The sequence below is a fragment of the Cherax quadricarinatus genome, chromosome 33 (assembly GCF_038502225.1).
Source record: "Cherax quadricarinatus isolate ZL_2023a chromosome 33, ASM3850222v1, whole genome shotgun sequence".
Taxonomy (NCBI): Eukaryota; Metazoa; Arthropoda; class Malacostraca; order Decapoda; family Parastacidae; genus Cherax; species Cherax quadricarinatus.
In genome coordinates, this window is record NC_091324.1 from 2000764 (window position 1) to 2020574 (window position 19811).

The following is a 19811-nucleotide window of genomic DNA, read 5'->3' on the forward strand; positions in this document are numbered from 1 at the left end:
ATACATCTAGGTTTTTCTTTTTCTAAATAGCTCTTGTTCTTCTTTATTTCTTCTATTGTCCATGGGGAAGTGGAAAAGAATCTTTCCTCCGTAAGCCATGCGTGTCGTATGAGGCGACTAAAATGCCGGGAGCAATGGGCTAGTAACCCCTTCTGTAGACATTTACTAAAAAAGAGAAGAAGGAAAACTTTATAAAACTGGAATGTTTGAATGTGCGTGGATGTAGTGCGGATGACAAGAAACAGATGATTGCTGATGTTATGAATGAAAAGAAGTTGGATGTCCTGGCCCTAAGCGAAACAAAGCTGAAAGGGGTAGGGGAGTTTCGGTGGGGGGAATAAATGGGATTAAATCTGGAGTATCTGAGAGAGTTAGAGCAAAGGAAGGGGTAGCAGTAATGTTGAATGATCAGTTATGGAAGGAGAAAAGAGAATATGAATGTGTAAATTCAAGAATTATGTGGATTAAAGTAAAGGTTGGATGCTAGAAGTGGGTCATAATAAGCGTGTATGCACCTGGAGAAGAGAGGAATGTAGAGGAGAGAGAGAGATTTTGGGAGATGTTAAGTGAATGTATAGGAGCCTTTGAACCAAGTGGTAGGGGACCTGAATGCTAAAGTAGGAGAAACTTTTAGAAAGGGTGTGGTAGGTAAGTTTGGGGTGCCAGGTGTAAATGATAATGGGAGCCCTTTGATTGAACTTTGTATAGAAAGGGGTTTAGTTATAGGTAATACATATTTTAAGAAAAAGAGGATAAATAAGTATACAAGATATGATGTAGGGCGAGATGACAGTAGTTTGTTGGATTATGTATTGGTAGATAAAAGACTGTTGAGTAGACTTCAGGATGTACATGTTTATAGAGGGGCCACAGATATATCAGATCACTTTCTAGTTGTAGCTACACTGAGAGTAAAAGGTAGATGGGATACAAGGAGAATAGAAGCATCAGGGAAGAGAGAGGTGAAGGTTTATAAACTAAAAGAGGAGGCAGTTAGGGTAAGATATAAACAGCTATTGGAGGATAGATGGGCTAATGAGAGCATGTTGATAAATTAGACACATGTGCAACTCTTGGGTATCTTTATTGAGGAAACGTTTCGCCACACAGTGGCTTCATCAGTCCATACAAAGGAGAATCTTGAAGAACAGGAGGAGAATGAGGTAATCAGTCCCTCAACCTTGAGTCGATGTGGTCAGTCCTTTAAGATTGAAGGACTGACCATATATGTATATATATATATATGTATATATATATATATATATATATATATATATATATATATATATATATATATATATATATATATATATATACACCACGGTGCATATATAATGCATAGAATTTCGTTAAGTATATTTGTGTATGCAGTTTTATGTCTATCTTCCTTCTAGGAGTAAGTGCTTTGATGCTGGTAAAGGGCTTTTGCGCTAATTAACGTTATTCTTTCTTCCCTTCCTGAGATCAAACCTGATAGTCTTCTATTTCAGTGAGCTGTATTGAAATTGAAAATGAAATTGAAATGTTTATTTCTCTGTAAAGATTACAATGTGGGGTTTACATATTATATTATAAAGTGAGGAAATTAAAATTTCATCAGAGTATAAAACAAATTCCAACCACACAATAGAGCGAGAAAGTAATGTCAAAGACCTGGGAGTGATCATGTCAGAGCATCTCACCTTCAAGGACCATAACATTGTATCAGTAACATCTGCTAGAAAAATGACAGGATGGATAATGAGAGCATTTAAACCTAGGGATGCCAAGCTTATGATGACACTCTTCAGGTCGCTTTTTCTATCTAGGCTGGAATATTGCTGCACACTAACATCACCTTTCAAGGCAGGTGAAATTGCTGACCTAGAAAATGTACAGAGAACCTTCACAGCACACATAACTGCGATAAACCACCTCAGTTACTGGGAGCGCTTGAAGTTCCTAAACCTGTACTACCTAGAAGGGACAAGTACCAAACTTGCACACGAAAATCACTCCCTACGAAAGCAAAAAACTCGGCAGACGGTGCAACAACCCCCCAATGAAAAGCAGGGGTGCCACTAGCATAATAAGAGACAACACAATAAGTGTCAGGGGCCGAAGACTGTTCAACTGCCTCCCAGCATACATCAGGGTGATCACCAATAGACCCCTGGCTGTCTTCAAGCAGGCGCTGGACAGGCACCTAAAGTCGGTACCTGACCAGAGGGGTTGTGGCTGGTACGTTGGATTACGTGCGGCCAGCAGTAACAGCCTGGTTGATCAGGCCCTGATCCACCATGAGGCCTGGTCACAGATCGGGGCGCTGGTGCGTTGACCCCCGGAAGTCTCTCCAGATATATTCCAGGTAAGAAGGCCACTAGCATGCCTAGGCATTTCGGGTATAATATTATGACCCCTATGGATTCAGCTTTTCGCCAGTACTGTAATACTATATCTTCCTTCGGTAAAGACTCACAAGGGCCTAAAATGTTCTGCATAACCATGGGGTTTCAACATGCACTTAAGTGTCACCTATTTCAGTATTTCTGTATAAACAATGTATCATGTTGAAATAAACTTGTATAGCCACAAGTTACCCTAAAACCGTTTCCGTTTTCTGTGAGTCGTCGCCGTGATAGAGAGTACACTATTAAAAATGCTATTCTTACTACTTTATTTATTGATTACATAATTTACGATAAATGTACATTTGTTTTTTACATATTATCTAGGCTGAGCCAGTAAAGCTAAATAGACTGAATTATTTCCATTGAGGATCCTCATTTGTTAAGGCACGTGTGTGCTATATTTAGGTTTGAAAAATAAAAATATGATGGATAATACAGATGGCAAAAGCTGTACATCACACAGTACATAACCGATATGCCAAAGCTATAAATAAAATATAAATTACTTTTCCCATATGACTGCTAGTGCAGTGAAGATTGGTTAATGGGGCTTAAAGCCTGTCACTACTCAAAGGATCATTAAGGTTGCATGTCACCATTTCACTACCATTCAGGAATGTTCTTGTCTCTCTGCGTATATACATCAAGACATACACCTTGATGTTTGCATGCGCTATTGTTGGATGGTTAGTTAAGGGGATTAATTAAGGCCTATCTACGACTCATAAGGTTCTTAAGGTTGCATGTCACCTGTTCGCCACCAGTCAAAAATACTTGGAGCCCTAATATAGGAGTTAAATTCTCAGCTTGTCTACAAACCCTGAGAGACATACACCAGCTAACTTCTCCATGTATGTATCCTGTGCAGTGTTATGATAACATTAATTAACCTTTATTCAGGAAAGTTATAAATAATCTTAAGAAGTATAAATTTATACAACGAAACTAAGTCACAGTGTTTAATTTTATTAAGTTATTGTTGATTAAATTCAAAATAATTTATTATATAAACCCACTGTAAACTTTTATATTATTTATGCATTTTAATGAAAGCTTTATAACATACAATTATAAGATGGGTCGTCTAAGTAAATAATAAATAAATAAAATCTTAATTTCTACAAGGTATACATCGATACCATGCCCAGCCCTTCTAGGGTAGGGTAGGTGCCTGAGCCCGAGCTTGCAGCTCACAAGCTTGTCATTCCCATTAGCCCCTTGGGGCGGGGATGGCAACTAGAGAGGCCTAGCTTCTCCCTACGAGCCCCGTGAGGGCGGGGAATGTGGCTAGGCCTGGGGAAAATTGGTCCCAAAGATGAGGAGGTACTTGTGCTTCCTCCCATGGCAGACTTATGTCTCAGACACTCCCTAGACAGGGAGCCAAGGCCGGGCCACCACTTGGAAAAGACCCGGGCCGGGAGAATACCAGCGAACCTTTAATAGTAATAATACAAGGTATACAGACCTAGCTGACATCAATGACATACTACTACATAGAAAGCCGGTGGTTATGCAGAGCAATTCGGGCAAATTAGGTCAGTTTTGTCCCAGGATGCGACCCACACCAGTCATCTAACACCCAGTTACCCATTTTATTGATGGGGAACATAGACAACCGGCGTAAAGAAACACGCTAAATGGTTCTACCCTGGCCGTGTGAATCGAGAACTTTAGCCACTAGGCCACGGGACACCGTGATTAAGACTTGTGTCAGGAAACACTTCTCCTGTTTCCTCAAGAATTAAATAAGCAGTGATATTGCATATATACACCGAGAGGTGTATAGCTATCAATATACATACACAGTTTACTTTAATCCCTATTTTAAGGATTAGAGTATTCTTGAATGGTGGTGATCCTAGTATAGCCGATAGGCTTTAAACTCAATTAACGAACCAACCTTACAAACAGCAGTTAACTTGTTGTTAGGTAAGACACATATGCAACAGTTAGGTATCTTTATTATGAAACGTTTCGCCTACACAGTAGGCTTCTTCAGTCAAGTACAGAAAAGTTGATAGAAGCAGAAGATACTTGAAGACGATGTAATCAGTCCATCACCCTTAAAGTTTTGAGGTGGTCAGTCCCTCAGTCTGGAGAAGAGCATTGTTCCATAGTATGAAACAATATGGAGATGAAGTGACAGGATGGAGCTTTTTATAGCGCCAAGAGGTGAGACGTAGGCCACTAGGAGAGGTAAGAACTCAGATGCTGAGAGGTCAGGTCACTAGTGAGAGCGGCTGGATTTGAGAGGGACCTGACCTCTCAGCATCTGAGTTCTTACCTCTCCTAGTGGCCTACGTCTCACCTCTTGGCGCTATAAAAAGCTCCATCCTGTCACTTCATCTCCATATTGTTTCATACTATGGAACAATGCTCTTCTCCAGACTGAGGGACTGACCACCTCAAAACTTTAAGGGTAATGGACTGATTACATCGTCTTCAAGTATCTTCTGCTTCTATCAACTTTTCTGTACTTGACTGAAGAAGCCTACTGTGTAGGCGAAACGTTTCATAATAAAGATACCTAACTGTTGCATATGTGTCTTACCTAACAACCTGTCGGTATTTTATACCATTTTAATGTTCAAGCAGTTAACTTCCACGTGGGAAACGAATTTTCAAAATGAAAACCATGACCGCTCCTCTTCCCTCCCTCGCCCACTCTCAAATACCCTGCTGCACACTCTAATACTTCATTCATAAATCAACCCCATATCTTCTCGATAATTTTCATTACCTGTATTCTTTTTTATCCCATCTTTCCTAGTAGTTGCTTATGTCTTGACTTTACTTATCTCCTCCTTTAATTTGCAGACTTTCACTTCTCTCTTACCCACCGATGCTATGTACATCATCTACCTCTCTCACTACAACTAAAAAACGATCTGATATATTTGTTGCCCCTCTAAAAACATGCACAGCCGTAAGTCTACCCATCAACCATTTATCCACCAATACATAATCCAACGAACTATTATCATTACTCCCTATATCATATCTCGTGTACTTATTTATCCTCTTTTTCTTTAAATAAGAATTATGTACCTATTAAACTTCTTTCTATACATAACTCAATTAGTCCCATCATTATCATTTAGGTCTTCCACAAGTTATTTTCTCGGTTCAAAACTTCCTAAACACCATGCGACATATAAACTAAATAATGTAGATCTTAATACTGCTGATTGCGAAAAGGATTTAGGAGTTCTGGTTAACAGTAATCTAAAACCAAGACAACAGTGCATTAGTGTTCGCAATAAAGCTAACAGAATTCTTGGCTTCATATCTAGAAGTATAAATAATAGAAGTCCTCAGGTTGTTCTTCAACTCTATATATCCTTAGTTAGACCTCATTTAGACTATGCTGCTCAGTTCTGGCCACCGTATTACAGAATGGATATAAATGCTCTGGAAAACGTACAGAGGAGGATGACAAAGATGATCCCATGTATCAGAAATCTTTCCTATGAGGATAGACTGAGGGCCCTGAATCTGCACTCTCTCGAAAGGCGTAGAATTAGGGGGGATAGAATCGAGGCGTATAAATGGAAAACAGGAATAGATAAAGGGGATGTAAATAGCGTGCTGAAAATTTCCAGCCAAGACAGGACTCGCAGCAATGGTTTCAAGTTGGAAAAATTCAGATTCAGGAAGGATACAGGAAAGCACTGGTTTGGTAATAGTTGTGGATGAGTGGAACAAACTCCCGATTACAGTTATAGAGGCTAAAACGTTATGTAGTTTTAAAAATAGGTTAGATAAATACATGAGTGGGTGTGAGTTGGACCTGACTAGCTTGTGCTACTAGGTCTGATGCCTTGCTCCTTCCTTAAGTGGCAGTGACCTGACTAGGTGGGTCATTGGGCTAATCCGGGGGGGGGGACATGGACCTGCTCCGCATGGGTCAGTAGGCCTATTGCAGTGTTTCTTATGTTCTTAACCTCTCCCAAATCTCTCTCTCTCTCTCTTTCTCTCTCTCTCTCGTCTACACTCCTCTCTTCTCCAGGTAAATAAACGTATCACATCTACCCTTATTTTAGTCTCAGTAATTATTAAGTTTATACACTTATATTTCCTCTTTTCTTAGCTGGACATTTAATATTATCGCTACTCCTTCCTTAGCTCAGATACACCTAAACTAATGCCATTTACTGCTCTGCGCTGAAATTTCCCTACCCTCTTTAGCTTAGTTTAAATTAGAGCTATGACATTTAGCTTCTTTTCAGTCATATCATTCAATATCAATTCTTTCTTCACACCCAAGTTACACCCACGCACATTCAAGCAACACACCTTTAAAGGTTTAATCTTCACAAGTAATTTATACAGGAGAAGGGGGTTACTAGCCCCTTACTCCGGGCATTTTAGTTGTCTTTTACGACACGCAATACTTACGGAAGAAGAATTCTCTCACTTCCTCTTGGAGATGAAAATAAACACTATAAGATGAGGAACTATTAAGAGATTAGAAGAAAACTTAGTTGAGTGTGGATACACATATATGTACATGCACAATTGTATGTATAGTATGAACCAGATGTAAGTGGCAAGATATACCCTTGTATGCTCGCGCGCGCGCGTGTATGTGTGTGTGTGTGTGTGTGTGTGTGTGTGTGTGTACTCATCTATTTGTACTCACCTATTTGTGGTTGCAGGGGTGGAGTCATAGCTCCTGGCCCCGCCTCTTCACTGATTGCTACTAGGTTGTGTGTGTGTTGATATAACTTGCCTATACATCATTTAGGATTCGAACCATGTCCTTTTGATTGTAAACCGAACTTCTACCACTGAGTTACGAGACACGTAGAGTGAGCCCAGCAATATTATCTTCACGTTTCCTTGTACAATAGTGGTGTATGTAAATACAACATGTGCAATACTAGGATGTATTGTAATGATGTTTTGCTCCCTTGATTTCTTAAACCTGCTGCCTCTGTTTATCTTGCATTAAGTAGGTACCTGGTTGTAAGTCGACTCTTGTTGGTCGTATCCTGGGGGAGGGGTAGTATACCTTATATAGGGCTGGGCTTCGAAATGAGCTGATGGGATAACAGCTCTTAGCCTGTAAAACTGTGTAAGAAAAAATCCGGTGAGCGTAATGCTCATTATAGTATATCCTAGTACTACACATGTATTATTACATAATTGTCGGTGTTTGAAAACATCTGCTACCAAACAGTAGTGCAGTCTGCGTCATACGAGTCTGAGGACAATTGTTGAGCAATTTTGTAGATCGTTTAATTTTAACTTCCACTTTTGTCACTTCCAACAAGTGATTAGCTTTGTTTAGTTCATAGTGGCCTCCGTGTTCCATTGCACCAATGTCTAGGACGGGTGGGCGACCCTTAGCACGCGTGCCAAACCTGGCACGCCAACGACTTTTTTCCGGCTCGCTAACCTCTGGTCTCAAAAAAGAAAAAAAAGCGACATTTATCGCGTATACGTTCCAAGAAAAGCGGGGAAATAGTCCCCATATGTTTCCAGAGATTTTGTTTCAAAGATATGGCCGACTTTGGCATGAACACTTAAAAAGGTTGCCCATCCCTGGTCTAGGATAATTGCCATTGTGTCGGTATTTTATACCATTTATTTCCGTCTAGGATAAGCTTGACCATCAAGTTTTAAATAATCTGCATTTTGTTTTACGTTTTATTGTTAGAGCAGAGTACCTCATTGAGTAGGAGTAATCTACATGACATTGTATAGGGGTCAGACAAGGTTTATAATAACAACGATAAGATGAGAAACGGACACAAATGCAGTTACATGGACGCTTTACTGACATTTCGCCCATATAGCGGCTTCAACGAATCACAGAGAACTTAATAATGCTTGCGCCTGCGATGACGAAACATTGTCAGTACGATTTCCTTGTAACTGCACCTGTGTCCTTTTTTTTTTAATTGCTGTGCTTTTCTATAAAGGAAATCTTAACCTGATATTCTCACTGTTTTTGGGATCCATCAAGATAAGCTTTAGTAAGGAAACCTACAAATGACTTTGGATATTAACATATATTTATACAGTGGTTCTGAAAGCGCATAAATACTGAACGCATACATAAATAAATTATGTAAATTTAACCTGTCACAATCCAATAAAGTCAGTGTGACTAATTTCCATTGGGATCTTGTTTGTCTCTTATCTAGGTACTTATGTACGCAGTCTTGGACCTGTGTGCTCACTTACACATGTCTGCTTATATATATATATATATATATATATATATATATATATATATATATATATATATATATATATATATATATATATATATATATATATTTATATATATATATATATTTATATATATATATATATATATATATATATATATATATATATATATATATATATATATATATATATATATATATATATATATATATATATATATTATTATTATTATTATTATTATTATTATTATTATTATTATTATATTATTAACACATCGGCTGTTTCCCACCAAGACAGGGTGGCTAGAAAAAGTAAAACTTTCATCATTCACTCCATCACTGTCTTGCCAGAGGCATGCTTATACTACAGTTATAAAACTGCAACATTAACATCTTCAGAGTGCCTGCTCTGTACTTCCCATCTCCAGGAATCAAGTCCGGCCTGCTGGTTTCCCTGAATTCCTTCATAAATGTTACCTTGCTTGCACTCCAACAGTACGACAAGTCCTAAAAACCATTTGTCTCCATTTGCTCCTGTCAAACACGCTCACGCACGCCTTCTGGAAGTCTAAGCCCCTCGCACACAAAACCTCCTTTAATCCCTCTCTCCAACTAGGCCGACCCCTATCCCACCTTCCCTCTACAGATTTGTACACTCTCGAAGTCATTCTATTTCGTTTCAGCCTCTCTACATGTCCAAACAATCTCAATAACCCCTCCTCAGCCCTCTGCATAATAGTTTTGGTAATCCCACACCTCCTAATCTCCAAACTATGGATTCTCTCCATTATATTCACACCATACATTGCCCTCAGACATGACATCTCTACTGCCTCCAGCCTTCTCCTTGTTGCAACATTCACCACCCATGCTTCACAACCATACAAGTGCGTTAGTATAAATATACTCTCATACATTCGTCTCTTTGCTTTCATGGATAAAGTTCTTTATCTCCACAGACTCCTCAGTACACCGCTCACCTTTTTTCCCTCGTCAATTCTGTGATTCACCGCATCTTTCATAGATCTATCTGCTAACACGTTCACTCCCAAATATCTAAATACATTCACCTCCTCCATACTCTCTCTCCCCTCCCTCCAATCTGATATCCAGTCTTCTGTTACCTAATTTTGGTTATCCTCATTATATATGTATATATATATATATATATATATATATATATATATATATATATATATATATATATATATATATATATATATATATGTATATGTATATATATATGTATATAAAAAATTATATAGGGAAGTACCACCTCTATAGCTGGAATGGGGACCCTCATCCTCAGAGAAGACAATAAACGTACCTCAGAGAAAACTCAAGGTTCTCCCCGGAGCTGTTTGAATATTTTCTTCTCCTACCACCCCCTATATATGTTTTATTCTATGTGAACATTTATTAATAAACAAAATACATTTACAGAAAAAAACATAAACATGAATACAATGGCACAATGTATCAAAGATGATGAATTTCCTCCAGCTCCTCCGAGGCTGGACGTGAGCCAAGTATGCAGCAAGCATTTCCCCTCTGGATGGCGACGCTGAGGCGCTGGAACATGAAAGTGGCTGCCCTTGGGTCCCTGGTGGTGTCGATGAGTCTGGAACCCAATTCTTTAAGGAAGCGTGTGGCATTTTTTCCCCATGATCCCAAGGTCTCTGATCCCACTGGGACAAATTGATACTGTTGGCTAATGTCCCTGTACTTGCTGATCTTGTACTCCTCCCTGTGGTCAGCAGCTCCTCCCTGTCGCCCCACACTGTGATGGATATAGGTGTCAGCCAGTGTGGACACACAGGTATAGTCCCATGCTAAGAGCTTGCCATTCTTCCAAGGATAGATGGTGATCCCGTCGGGGCGGTTTGCTGGGTTGTGGGTATTGTTTGCTGCAAGTGATCGTGGCTCCCTCTCGGCAGGGCATCCAGCTGTAGCAAGGGTTCTCTTAATGATGTCATTGACCTCATTGTGTCTTGCATGCCAGCACTTGGTTTTGGAACAGTTAAGACCATGTAGACCGCAATGGGCCTGATTCCGCCATCCTTTTTCCGGAGGGCACACAATGAGGCACCAAAGAAAAAGGGTCTGATGGCCTCTGGGACACCGCCAGCCAGGCACAGGTTGGAAAATTTGGTGAGTTCAGACAGCAGCCTCTCTGAAACCTCACCAAGTGCTGGATTGAGTATTTGTTTTAAGTGTTGAGGCCTTAAACCGGTGAAACCTCCTGCTGAACCCTGTGGAAATGACATAGCAGCTTTATACACATCAGCATCCTGTAAGGTTAGATGTTCTTCGCCTGCTGCAATGTCAGGGAGGTCAATGTTGGTACTGGGAGCCCTGGGTGGATGTTTGTCCTTCAGAGCTTGCGCCGTGCTGACGTCCTTGGGAGCGATGGTATCCTCACTGGTTATAAGTCTCAAAGCTCCAATAGTATTACCCTCTTCTATTTTTTTGCTAATTTATATATATATATATATATATATATATATATATATATATATATATATATATATATATATATATATATATATATATATATATTATATATATATGTATAATTGTATATATATATATATATATATATATATATATATATATATATATATATATATATATATATATATATATATATATAACAATTGCTTATATGTGTGTTACACTGATTTCACTGACCTTTCTAGCGACGGACATGGGTTTTATACCTCTGGTACACGCCGGAATGGCCTTCCTGCAGAGAGCCTGAAAGACCTTGTCCACGTTGCTCTTCTTTTTGCCCGAGTACTGCTGCAGCAACACCAAACCTATCTCGTCCTCGTAGTGCGCTGCAGTGGGACAGATAAATACACAAGGGATGAGGATTACATTGGGTGATTTTTTAACAAAATTAGGTACATTCTCAGTGTGCAGAACCACAGAATGGGTGGTAACTCTAACCCGTGGCAGACGATCATAAAGCTCACAGGTTATAGTATTCTATGAGTTATATGTTAAAACAGAAGCTAGCTAAGTTTACCTCTCATATTCCACCATATGAAAAATCTCAAAATATTTTCATTAAAACCTTCAATCATTAATTAGGTGTAACTTCGATCAAAGAATGTGTCGTTTCCCGGGGCTGTATGTGCTTATATTTTGTGCGCTGAGCAGTTATGTTTCCAGGAGAATTGTTGCAGTTTGCACCTAATGCTCTTGTGTGCCAAGTGTTTCTATTAATCAATAGACAGGTCAGCCAAGCAATTAGGCCTAATAACCTGAAAAAATGCTGCCTGCCCCCTTCACTATGGTGCTACATATTTCTGTGATTGATAACTGACTGACCTGACCTAATACATGACTGATGGTGTCTTGAGAAAAAGACAGCACCTTAGCCCAGGGCTGTAGTCTAAGAGTAACTAACTTATTATAGTAAACTGTTATCTTAATACTAATGAAGCACACAGTTATATTCTGGTTTATTTATAAGTTTCTCACTTAAAATTAATAGTGTTGTAGGTCTTGTGCCACGGTGGTGGTGTTGGAGGAAGGCTCGGTGGTGGTGCTGGAGGAAGGCTCGGTGGTGGTGTTGGAGGAAGGCTCGGTGGTGGTGTAGGTGGAAGGCTCGGTGGTGGTGTTGGAGGAAGGCTCGGTGGTGGTCTTGGAGGAAGGCTCGGTGGTGGTGTTGGAGGAAGACTCAGTGGTGGTGTTGGAGGAAGGCTCCGTGGTGGTGTTGGAGGAAGGCTCGGTGGTGGTGTTGGTGGAAGGCTCGGTGGTGGTGTTGGAGGAAGGCTCGGTGGTGGTGTTGGAGGAAGGCTCGGTGGTGGTGTTGGAGGAAGGCTCGGTGGTGGTGTTGGAGGAAGGCTCGGTGGTGGTATTGGAGGAAGGCTCGGTGGTAGTGTTGGAGGAAGGCTCGGTGGTGGTGTTGGAGAAAGGCTCGGTGGTGGTGTTGGAGGAAGGCTCGGTGGTGGTGCTGGAGGAAGGCTCGGTGGTGGTGTTGGAGGAAGGCTCGGTGGTGGTGTTGGTGGAAGGCTCGGTGGTGGTGTTGGAGGAAGGCTCGGTGGTGGTCTTGGAGGAAGGCTCGGTGGTGGTGTTGGAGGAAGACTCAGTGGTGGTGTTGGAGGAAGGCTCCGTGGTGGTGTTGGAGGAAGGCTCGGTGGTGGTGTTGGTGGAAGGCTCGGTGGTGGTGTTGGAGGAAGGCTCGGTGGTGGTGTTGGAGGAAGGCTCGGTGGTGGTGTTGGAGGAAGGCTCGGTGGTGGTGTTGGAGGAAGGCTCGGTGGTGGTATTGGAGGAAGGCTCGGTGGTAGTGTTGGAGGAAGGCTCGGTGGTGGTGTTGGAGAAAGGCTCGGTGGTGGTGTTGGAGGAAGGCTCGGTGGTGGTGTTGGAGGAAGGCTCGGTGGTGGTGTTGGAGGAAGGCTCGGTGGTGGTGTTGGAGGAAGGCTCGGTGGTGGTGTTGGAGGAAGGCTCGGTGGTGGTGTTGGAGGAAGGCTCGGTGGTGGTGTTGGAGGAAGGCTCGGTGGTGGTGTTGGAGGAAGGCTCGGTGGTGGTGTTGGAGGAAGGCTCGGTGGTAGTGTTGGAGGAAGGCTCGGTGGTGGTGCTGGAGGAAGGCTCGGTGGTGGTGTTGGAGGAAGGCTCGGTGGTGGTGTTGGAGGAAGGCTCGGTGGTGGTGTTGGTGGAAGGCTCGGTGGTGGTGTTGGTGGAAGGCTCGGTGGTGGTGTTGGAGGAAGGCTCGGTGGTGGTGTTGGAGGAAGGCTCGGTGGTGGTGTTGGAGGAAGGCTCGGTGGTGGTGTTGGAGGAAGGCTCGGTGGTGGTGTTGGAGGAAGGCTCGGTGGTGGTGTTGGAGGAAGGCTCGGTGGTGGTGTTGGTGGAAGGCTTGGTGGTGGTGTTGGAGGAAGGCTTGGTGGTGGTGTTGGAGGAAGGCTCGGTGGTGGTGTTGGAGGAAGGCTCGGTGGTGGTGTTGGAGGAAGGCTCGGTGGTGGTGTTGGAGGAAGGCTCTGTGGTGGTGTTGGAGGAAGGCTCGGTGGTGGTGTTGGAGGAAGGCTCAGTGGTGGTGTTGGAGGAAGGCTCCGTGGTGGTGTTGGAGGAAGGCTCGGTGGTGGTGTTGGTGGAAGGCTCGGTGGTGGTGTTGGTGGAAGGCTCAGTGGTGGTGTTGGAGGAAGGCTCGGTGGTGGTGTTGGAGGAAGGCTCGGTGGTGGTGTTGGAGGAAGGCTCGGTGGTGGTGTTGGAGGAAGGCTCGGTGGTGGTGTTGGAGGAAGGCTCGGTGGTAGTGTTGGAGGAAGGCTCGGTGGTGGTGTTGGAGGAAGGCTCGGTGGTGGTGTTGGTGGAAGGCTCGGTGGTGGTGTTGGTGGAAGGCTCGGTGGTGGTGTTGGAGGAAGGCTCGGTGGTGGTGTTGGAGGAAGGCTCGGTGGTGGTGTTCGAGGAAGGCCTGGTGGTGGTGTTGGAGGAAGGCTCGGTGGTGGTGTTGGAGGAAGGCTCGGTGGTGGTGTTGGAGGAAGGCTCGGTGGTGGTGTTGGAGGAAGGCTCGGTGGTGGTGTTGGAGGAAGGCTCGGTGGTGGTGTTGGAGGAAGGCTCGGTGGTGGTGTTGGAGGAAGGCTCGGTGGTGGTGTTGGAGGAAGGCTCGGTGGTGGTGTTGGAGGAAGTCTCGGTGGTGGTGTTGGAGGAAGGCTCGGTGGTGGTGTTGGTGGAAGGCTCGGTGGTGGTGTTGGAGGAAGGCTCGGTGGTGGTGTTGGAGGAAGGCTCGGTGGTGGTGTTGGAGGAAGGCGTGGTGGTGGTGTTGGAGGAAGGCTCGGTGGTGGTGTTGGAGGAAGGCTCGGTGGTGGTGTTGGAGGAAGGCTCGGTGGTGGTGTTGGAGGAAGGCTCGTTGGTGGTGTTGGAGGAAGGCTCGTTGGTGGTGTTGGAGGAAGGCTCGGTGGTGGTGTTGGAGGAAGGCTCGGTGGTGGTGTTGGAGGAAGGCTCGGTGGTGGTGTTGGAGGAAGTCTCGGTGGTGGTGTTGGAGGAAGGCTCGGTGGTGGTGTTGGTGGAAGGCTCGGTGGTGGTGTTGGAGGAAGGCTCGGTGGTGGTGTTGGAGGAAGGCTCGGTGGTGGTGTTGGAGGAAGGCTCGGTGGTGGTGTTGGAGGAAGGCTCGGTGGTGGTGTTTGAGGAAGGCTTGGTGGTGGTGTTGGAGGAAGGCTCGGTGGTGGTGTTGGAGGAAGGCTCGGTGGTGGTGTTGGAGGAAGGCTCGGTGGTGGTGTTGGTGGAAGGCTCGGTGGTGGTGTTGGAGGAAGGCTCGGTGGCGGTGTTGGAGGAGGGCTCGGTGGTGGTGTTGGAGGAAGGCTCGGTGGTGGTGTTGGAGGAGGGCTCGGTGGTGGTGTTGGAGGAAGACTCGGTGGTGGTGTTGGTGGAAGGCTCGGTGGTGGTGTTGAAGGAAGGCTCGGTGGTGGTGTTGGTGGAAGGCTCGGTGGTGGTGTTGGAGGAAGGCTCGGTGGTGGTGGAAGGCTCGGTGGTGGTGTTGGAGGAGGGCTCGGTGGTGGTGTTGGTGGAAGGCTCGGTGGTGGTGTTCGAGGAGGGCTCTGTGGTGGTGTTGGAGGAAGGCTTGGTGGTGGTGTTGGAGGAAGGCTCGGTGGTGGTGTTGGAGGAAGGCTCGGTGGTGGTGTTGGAGGAGGGCTCTGTGGTGGTGTTGGAGGAAGGCTCGGTGGTGGTGTTGGAGGAGGGCTCTGTGGTGGTGTTGGAGGAAGGCTCGGTGGTGGTGTTGGAGGAGGGCTCGGTGGTGGTGTTGGAGGAAGGCTCGGTGGTGGTGTTGGAGGAAGGCTCGGTGGTGGTGTTGGAGGAAGGCTCGGTGGTGGTGTTGGAGGAGGGCTCGGTGGTGGTGTTGGAGGAAGGCTCGGTGGTGGTGTTGGAGGAGGGCTCTGTGGTGGTGTTATAGGAAGGCTCGGTGGTGGTGTTGGAGGAGGGCTCGGTGGTGGTGTTGGAGGAAGGCTCGGTGGTGGTGTTGGAGGAGGGCTCGGTGGTGGTGTTGGAGGAAGGCTCGGTGGTGGTGTTGGAGGAGGGCTCTGTGGTGGTGTTATAGGAAGGCTCGGTGGTGGTGTTGGAGGAGGGCTCGGTGGTGGTGTTGGAGGAGGGCTCGGTGGTGGTGTTATAGGAAGGCTCGGTGGTGGTGTTGGAGGAGGGCTCGGTGGTGGTGTTGGAGGAGGGCTCGGTGGTGGTGTTGGAGGAAGGCTCGGTGGTGGTGTTGGAGGAAGGTTCGGTTGTGGTTTTGGAGGAGGGCTCGGTGGTGGTGTTGGAGGAAGGCTCGGTGGTGGTGTTGGAGGAAGGCTCGGTGGTGGTGTTGGAGGAGGGCTCGTTGGTGGTGTTGGAGGAAGGTTCGGTGGTGGTATTGGAGGAAGGTTCGGTGGTGGTGTTGGAGGAAGGTTCGGTGGTGGTGTTGGAGGAAGGTTCGGTGGTGGTGTTGGAGGAAGGTTCGGTGGTGGTGTTGGAGGAAGGTTCGGTGGTGGTGTTGGAGGAAGGTTCGGTGGTGGTGTTGGAGGATAGGGAGATATAAAGTAGTAGATAATTATAATTACTTGAACTCTAGTAAAAAAATCTGGTGCCTTTTCTTAAAATTAAGAAATTATTTTTTTTTTTCAATGAGGATAAATAACTATTGCAAATAGTTGAGTAGGTCGCTGTGTTGTGTCTCATCCAAGGTAAGTGTCTGATGATATTGCTGATAATAACCACGTTACTTAAGTATACTGACAGTAACTAAAGCAGACATCTAGCATAATTAAGACATGTATTGAAGTAGCCTCCTTAAATTGAATTAAAAATGATGTCAGTCAGATTTTTACCCTCACCCCCCGACCTGATTCCCCAGTGTACACTTTCATTTCATTTTTCATTTTTTTATATCTTCCCAATATACATGCTTCAGAAACTTAATAGTTTCGTTTTGTTTTGTGTTAGGTTAACGTATATTAATCTGTATTGTAATTCGTCAACAATATTAAAGTCAGTCTTGGAGAACTAGGTAAGGTTCCCTCGTCCACACACTGCAGAAGAACTAACCTCTGATGCCAGAACAGAGTCGCATCATCTTGGGGGGGGAGAGCACGTAGGCTCTGAGACGGTCTGTGCTACACACAGCAAGGAGCGCCGCGTCGATGTGCTCCTCCAGTGATCCTTTCTCCTTCTTCCACTTCGTCATTAGCTTGTCTACTTCTGTTGGGAGAGAAGTAATAATTGAGTGAGGTTGACTACATTGGGAGGCACGTAGATGCTGAGGAAGGGCTTTTGATCCAAGGAAATAGAAGTACCCTGTCCCTTACATCAAACTTTTCTACAGGCTTTGTTTTGCCCTTGCGGGTTCAGCTCTTCCCATTGAATATAATTATAGTGGTTACTCACCACTGTTGCTACAGAGGGTGTTTTCGGTGCAGGTTTATACATTGATATAACTCCTGTATAATACACTTTGACGTGATGTACTTTACAGCAGTTAGAAACTGGTATATCGTTTATAGAACTAGTATATTGTTTACAGAACTATTTTGTTTATAGAACTGGTAAATTGTTTGCAGAACTATTGTTTATAGAACTGATATATTAGCTTAATTCTTAGAAAATCTATTGACAGTGTCAAAATTATAGTACCAGATGTCACTTTCATTGCAGCGCGTGAGTAGAGGGCAATACGTTACGCTAATGGCGCAGTGTTAGTAAAATGTGCAACATTGGTAACATGACTCACGAAATCGTAATGAAACGATTGCAAACAAACCATACCCCGGCCGGGATTGACCCCGCGGTCAGAGAGTCTCAAAACTCCAGCCTGTCGCGTTAGCCACTAGACCAGCTAGCCACAATAAGATTTGTCCAACTAGGTATATTTCTACACCATAGGAAGGTTAGCACAGGCACCACTGTGACCACAAATGCAAGTTTTTACAGACGAATCTCCAGCTAGCGGAGATTCGGGTTCAATCCCGGCCGGGGTATGGATTGGTAACATGTCAGGAAGTCGCCACACTGACAGTGGCAACAGTATTTTACACCAAGATGTTAATCACCTTTATGGAAGTGTTAGTAAGCTACTGGTATTAAAATATCACTGTGTTGTCTTGAGAGAGTATGATGCGTGGTACGAGACTTTACACTGCTGATACCTTGTGAATGCGTAATGTAAGAGTTTGTGACGCAGTTGTTGCCACGCTCTGGGAAGAACAAATGAAATAGCGTACCACTGACAATATTGCAGAAAAGATATGTTGCAGAAAAAGCTTTTATTTAAGTAATATTTTGTCCTGTTAGATATTTATTAACATTGTCCTAACAAAAGCTTATTCTGCAACGTGTGTCTTGAGAGCACTCAGTGTTAGAGAAAGTTCTAGGCTTGATCATCAGATGTACACTTCCCACTGTACGAAATTAATCAACTTTTTAAGTGTAAACAAAGAAGAGTTTAAGATTAGTCTCTCCATTCTAGAAAGTGATGTACGATAAATGTAAAGATAACCCATTGTTTATTATTAAGCATGCAAGGAAATAAAACCAGGAACAAGAAACATTTAATGATATAGTGGTTAATAATAATAATAATATCTTTATTTCGACAAGTACATGTACAAGGTATACAGTCCTAGCTGACATCACTGACATACTACTATATAGAAAGCCGCTTGTTATGCTGAGCATTTCCGGCAAATTAGGTCAATTTTGTCCCAGGATGCGACCCACACCAGTGGACTAACACCCAGTTACCCATTTTACTGATGGTGAACAGGGGCAGCAGGTGTCTTATGGAAACACGTCCTAATGTTTTCCAGTCGTACCGGATGATCGATCCCCGGACGTCAGTGTGTGAGCTGAGTGCGCTATCAGTCGAGCTATGGGACAGGTTGAAAGAAAATTAAGTAAGAAGGTTATAAATAAATACCATAAAGTTAAGAGGAATATGAAATATTAACGTTTCCCAATTACGAAAACAAAAGATGAACCACAAAAGGAGAAAGATGTTGGTAGGAGATTGTGATCAAAACTGAAGCTCTGTGACCCACAATGGAAGGATAAGAAAATTTGTGAGAAGCTAAGTGATTTGGGAAGATAATAGGTTGGGTAAGATTCGTCAGGAAACACGACAAGTGTGTCCTGGCGCGGGTCTTATTAGTCACATATGATGACCCACCATTGCAGGTTTTGGTCATTTTAAGCCTTCCGCTGGCTTACCTCTCCACCCCTTTAAAAATTAAATATTTAATTTTTGTTAGGCTTCACTATGCTCTGCTAAAGTACGTAGTGTTGGATGAAGGCACGAAGACAACACTATGGGAGCTGGACCTGGTATAGGCAGCGGGATCTGAGATTTTACAAGATCGCTTAAGAAAAGTGCTAAAATTATATAAATTACAAGGAAAGTTTTATTCATCTCTGAATCCTTAGGAGGAGCCATCACAGTCTGTGTAAGGAAACAAACACAAGCTCGTTAGCAGCAAAGTAAGCTAGATTGGACAGTGAAAAGAAAGTCATTAAGGAACCTGAACACAAACCTACTAATCATTATTGTGCACAATGTAGGACTCGACTTTAAATATCTACCATTGTTGTAAATCCCATGAACAGTAAAGCACATAAACTACCAAGTTAGTACTAGATCTGAGAAATAAAAGCAATGAATTAATATTATAATTATGTAAAACATTCCACTCGTGTTGGTCATTCAGAGCAGCAAGTGTTGGAGGCTGAGCCTCACACAACTAAGTGCTAGACTAGAGATATATCGGACGTGAAAATTTAGATATCCGTGGATGCGGATGTGTATGAGGATGTCTTACTTATTTTGCGGATGCATTTACGGATATCAGTTTACAGTGAAATGCGCATGTAAGAAATAGTGCGGATGTTTCGCGGATGCGGATATCTGATACATCTCTATGCTAGACACACACTACCCGACTATATTCACTTAATTTTCAAAGAGAAGCTGTGGAGAGAGACTGCAGTGTCTGGATCTTACGTCTTGGGATAATTGAGTACTAGAGGAGACATGGTGACGTAAACAATACTCCAGGACATAAAGGTCTTATTTACCACAGGTTGGAGCTGAATGAGAGGAAGAAAGCACATAGAAATGGCTCACACAGTAAGTTATTATAAATTTACTGGTAAGCATCGGATTTAGCGCTTTCTTGTGAATATTATGATGATGATGATAATAATAATAATGTGAGTAAAGAAGTGAAACAAAGTCGGGGAAGACGCAGAATGTAAATCTATTGCTTCTTTAAAAAATGCATATCAC

General features: G+C 43.6%; 1 protein-coding gene across 1 annotated transcript in view; it reads right to left on the reverse strand.

The window, feature by feature from the left end:
* LOC128693904 (uncharacterized) overlaps window positions 1-19811 on the reverse strand; it is an 83990-nt gene that overhangs the window by 52374 nt on the left and 11805 nt on the right. The window contains exons 2-3 of the mRNA XM_070090760.1: window positions 16583-16735; window positions 11261-11409 (exon numbers count right to left, since the gene is read on the reverse strand). Coding sequence (XP_069946861.1) covers window positions 11261-11409; window positions 16583-16735 — 302 coding nt within the window. The remainder of the gene's footprint in view (window positions 1-11260; window positions 11410-16582; window positions 16736-19811) is intronic.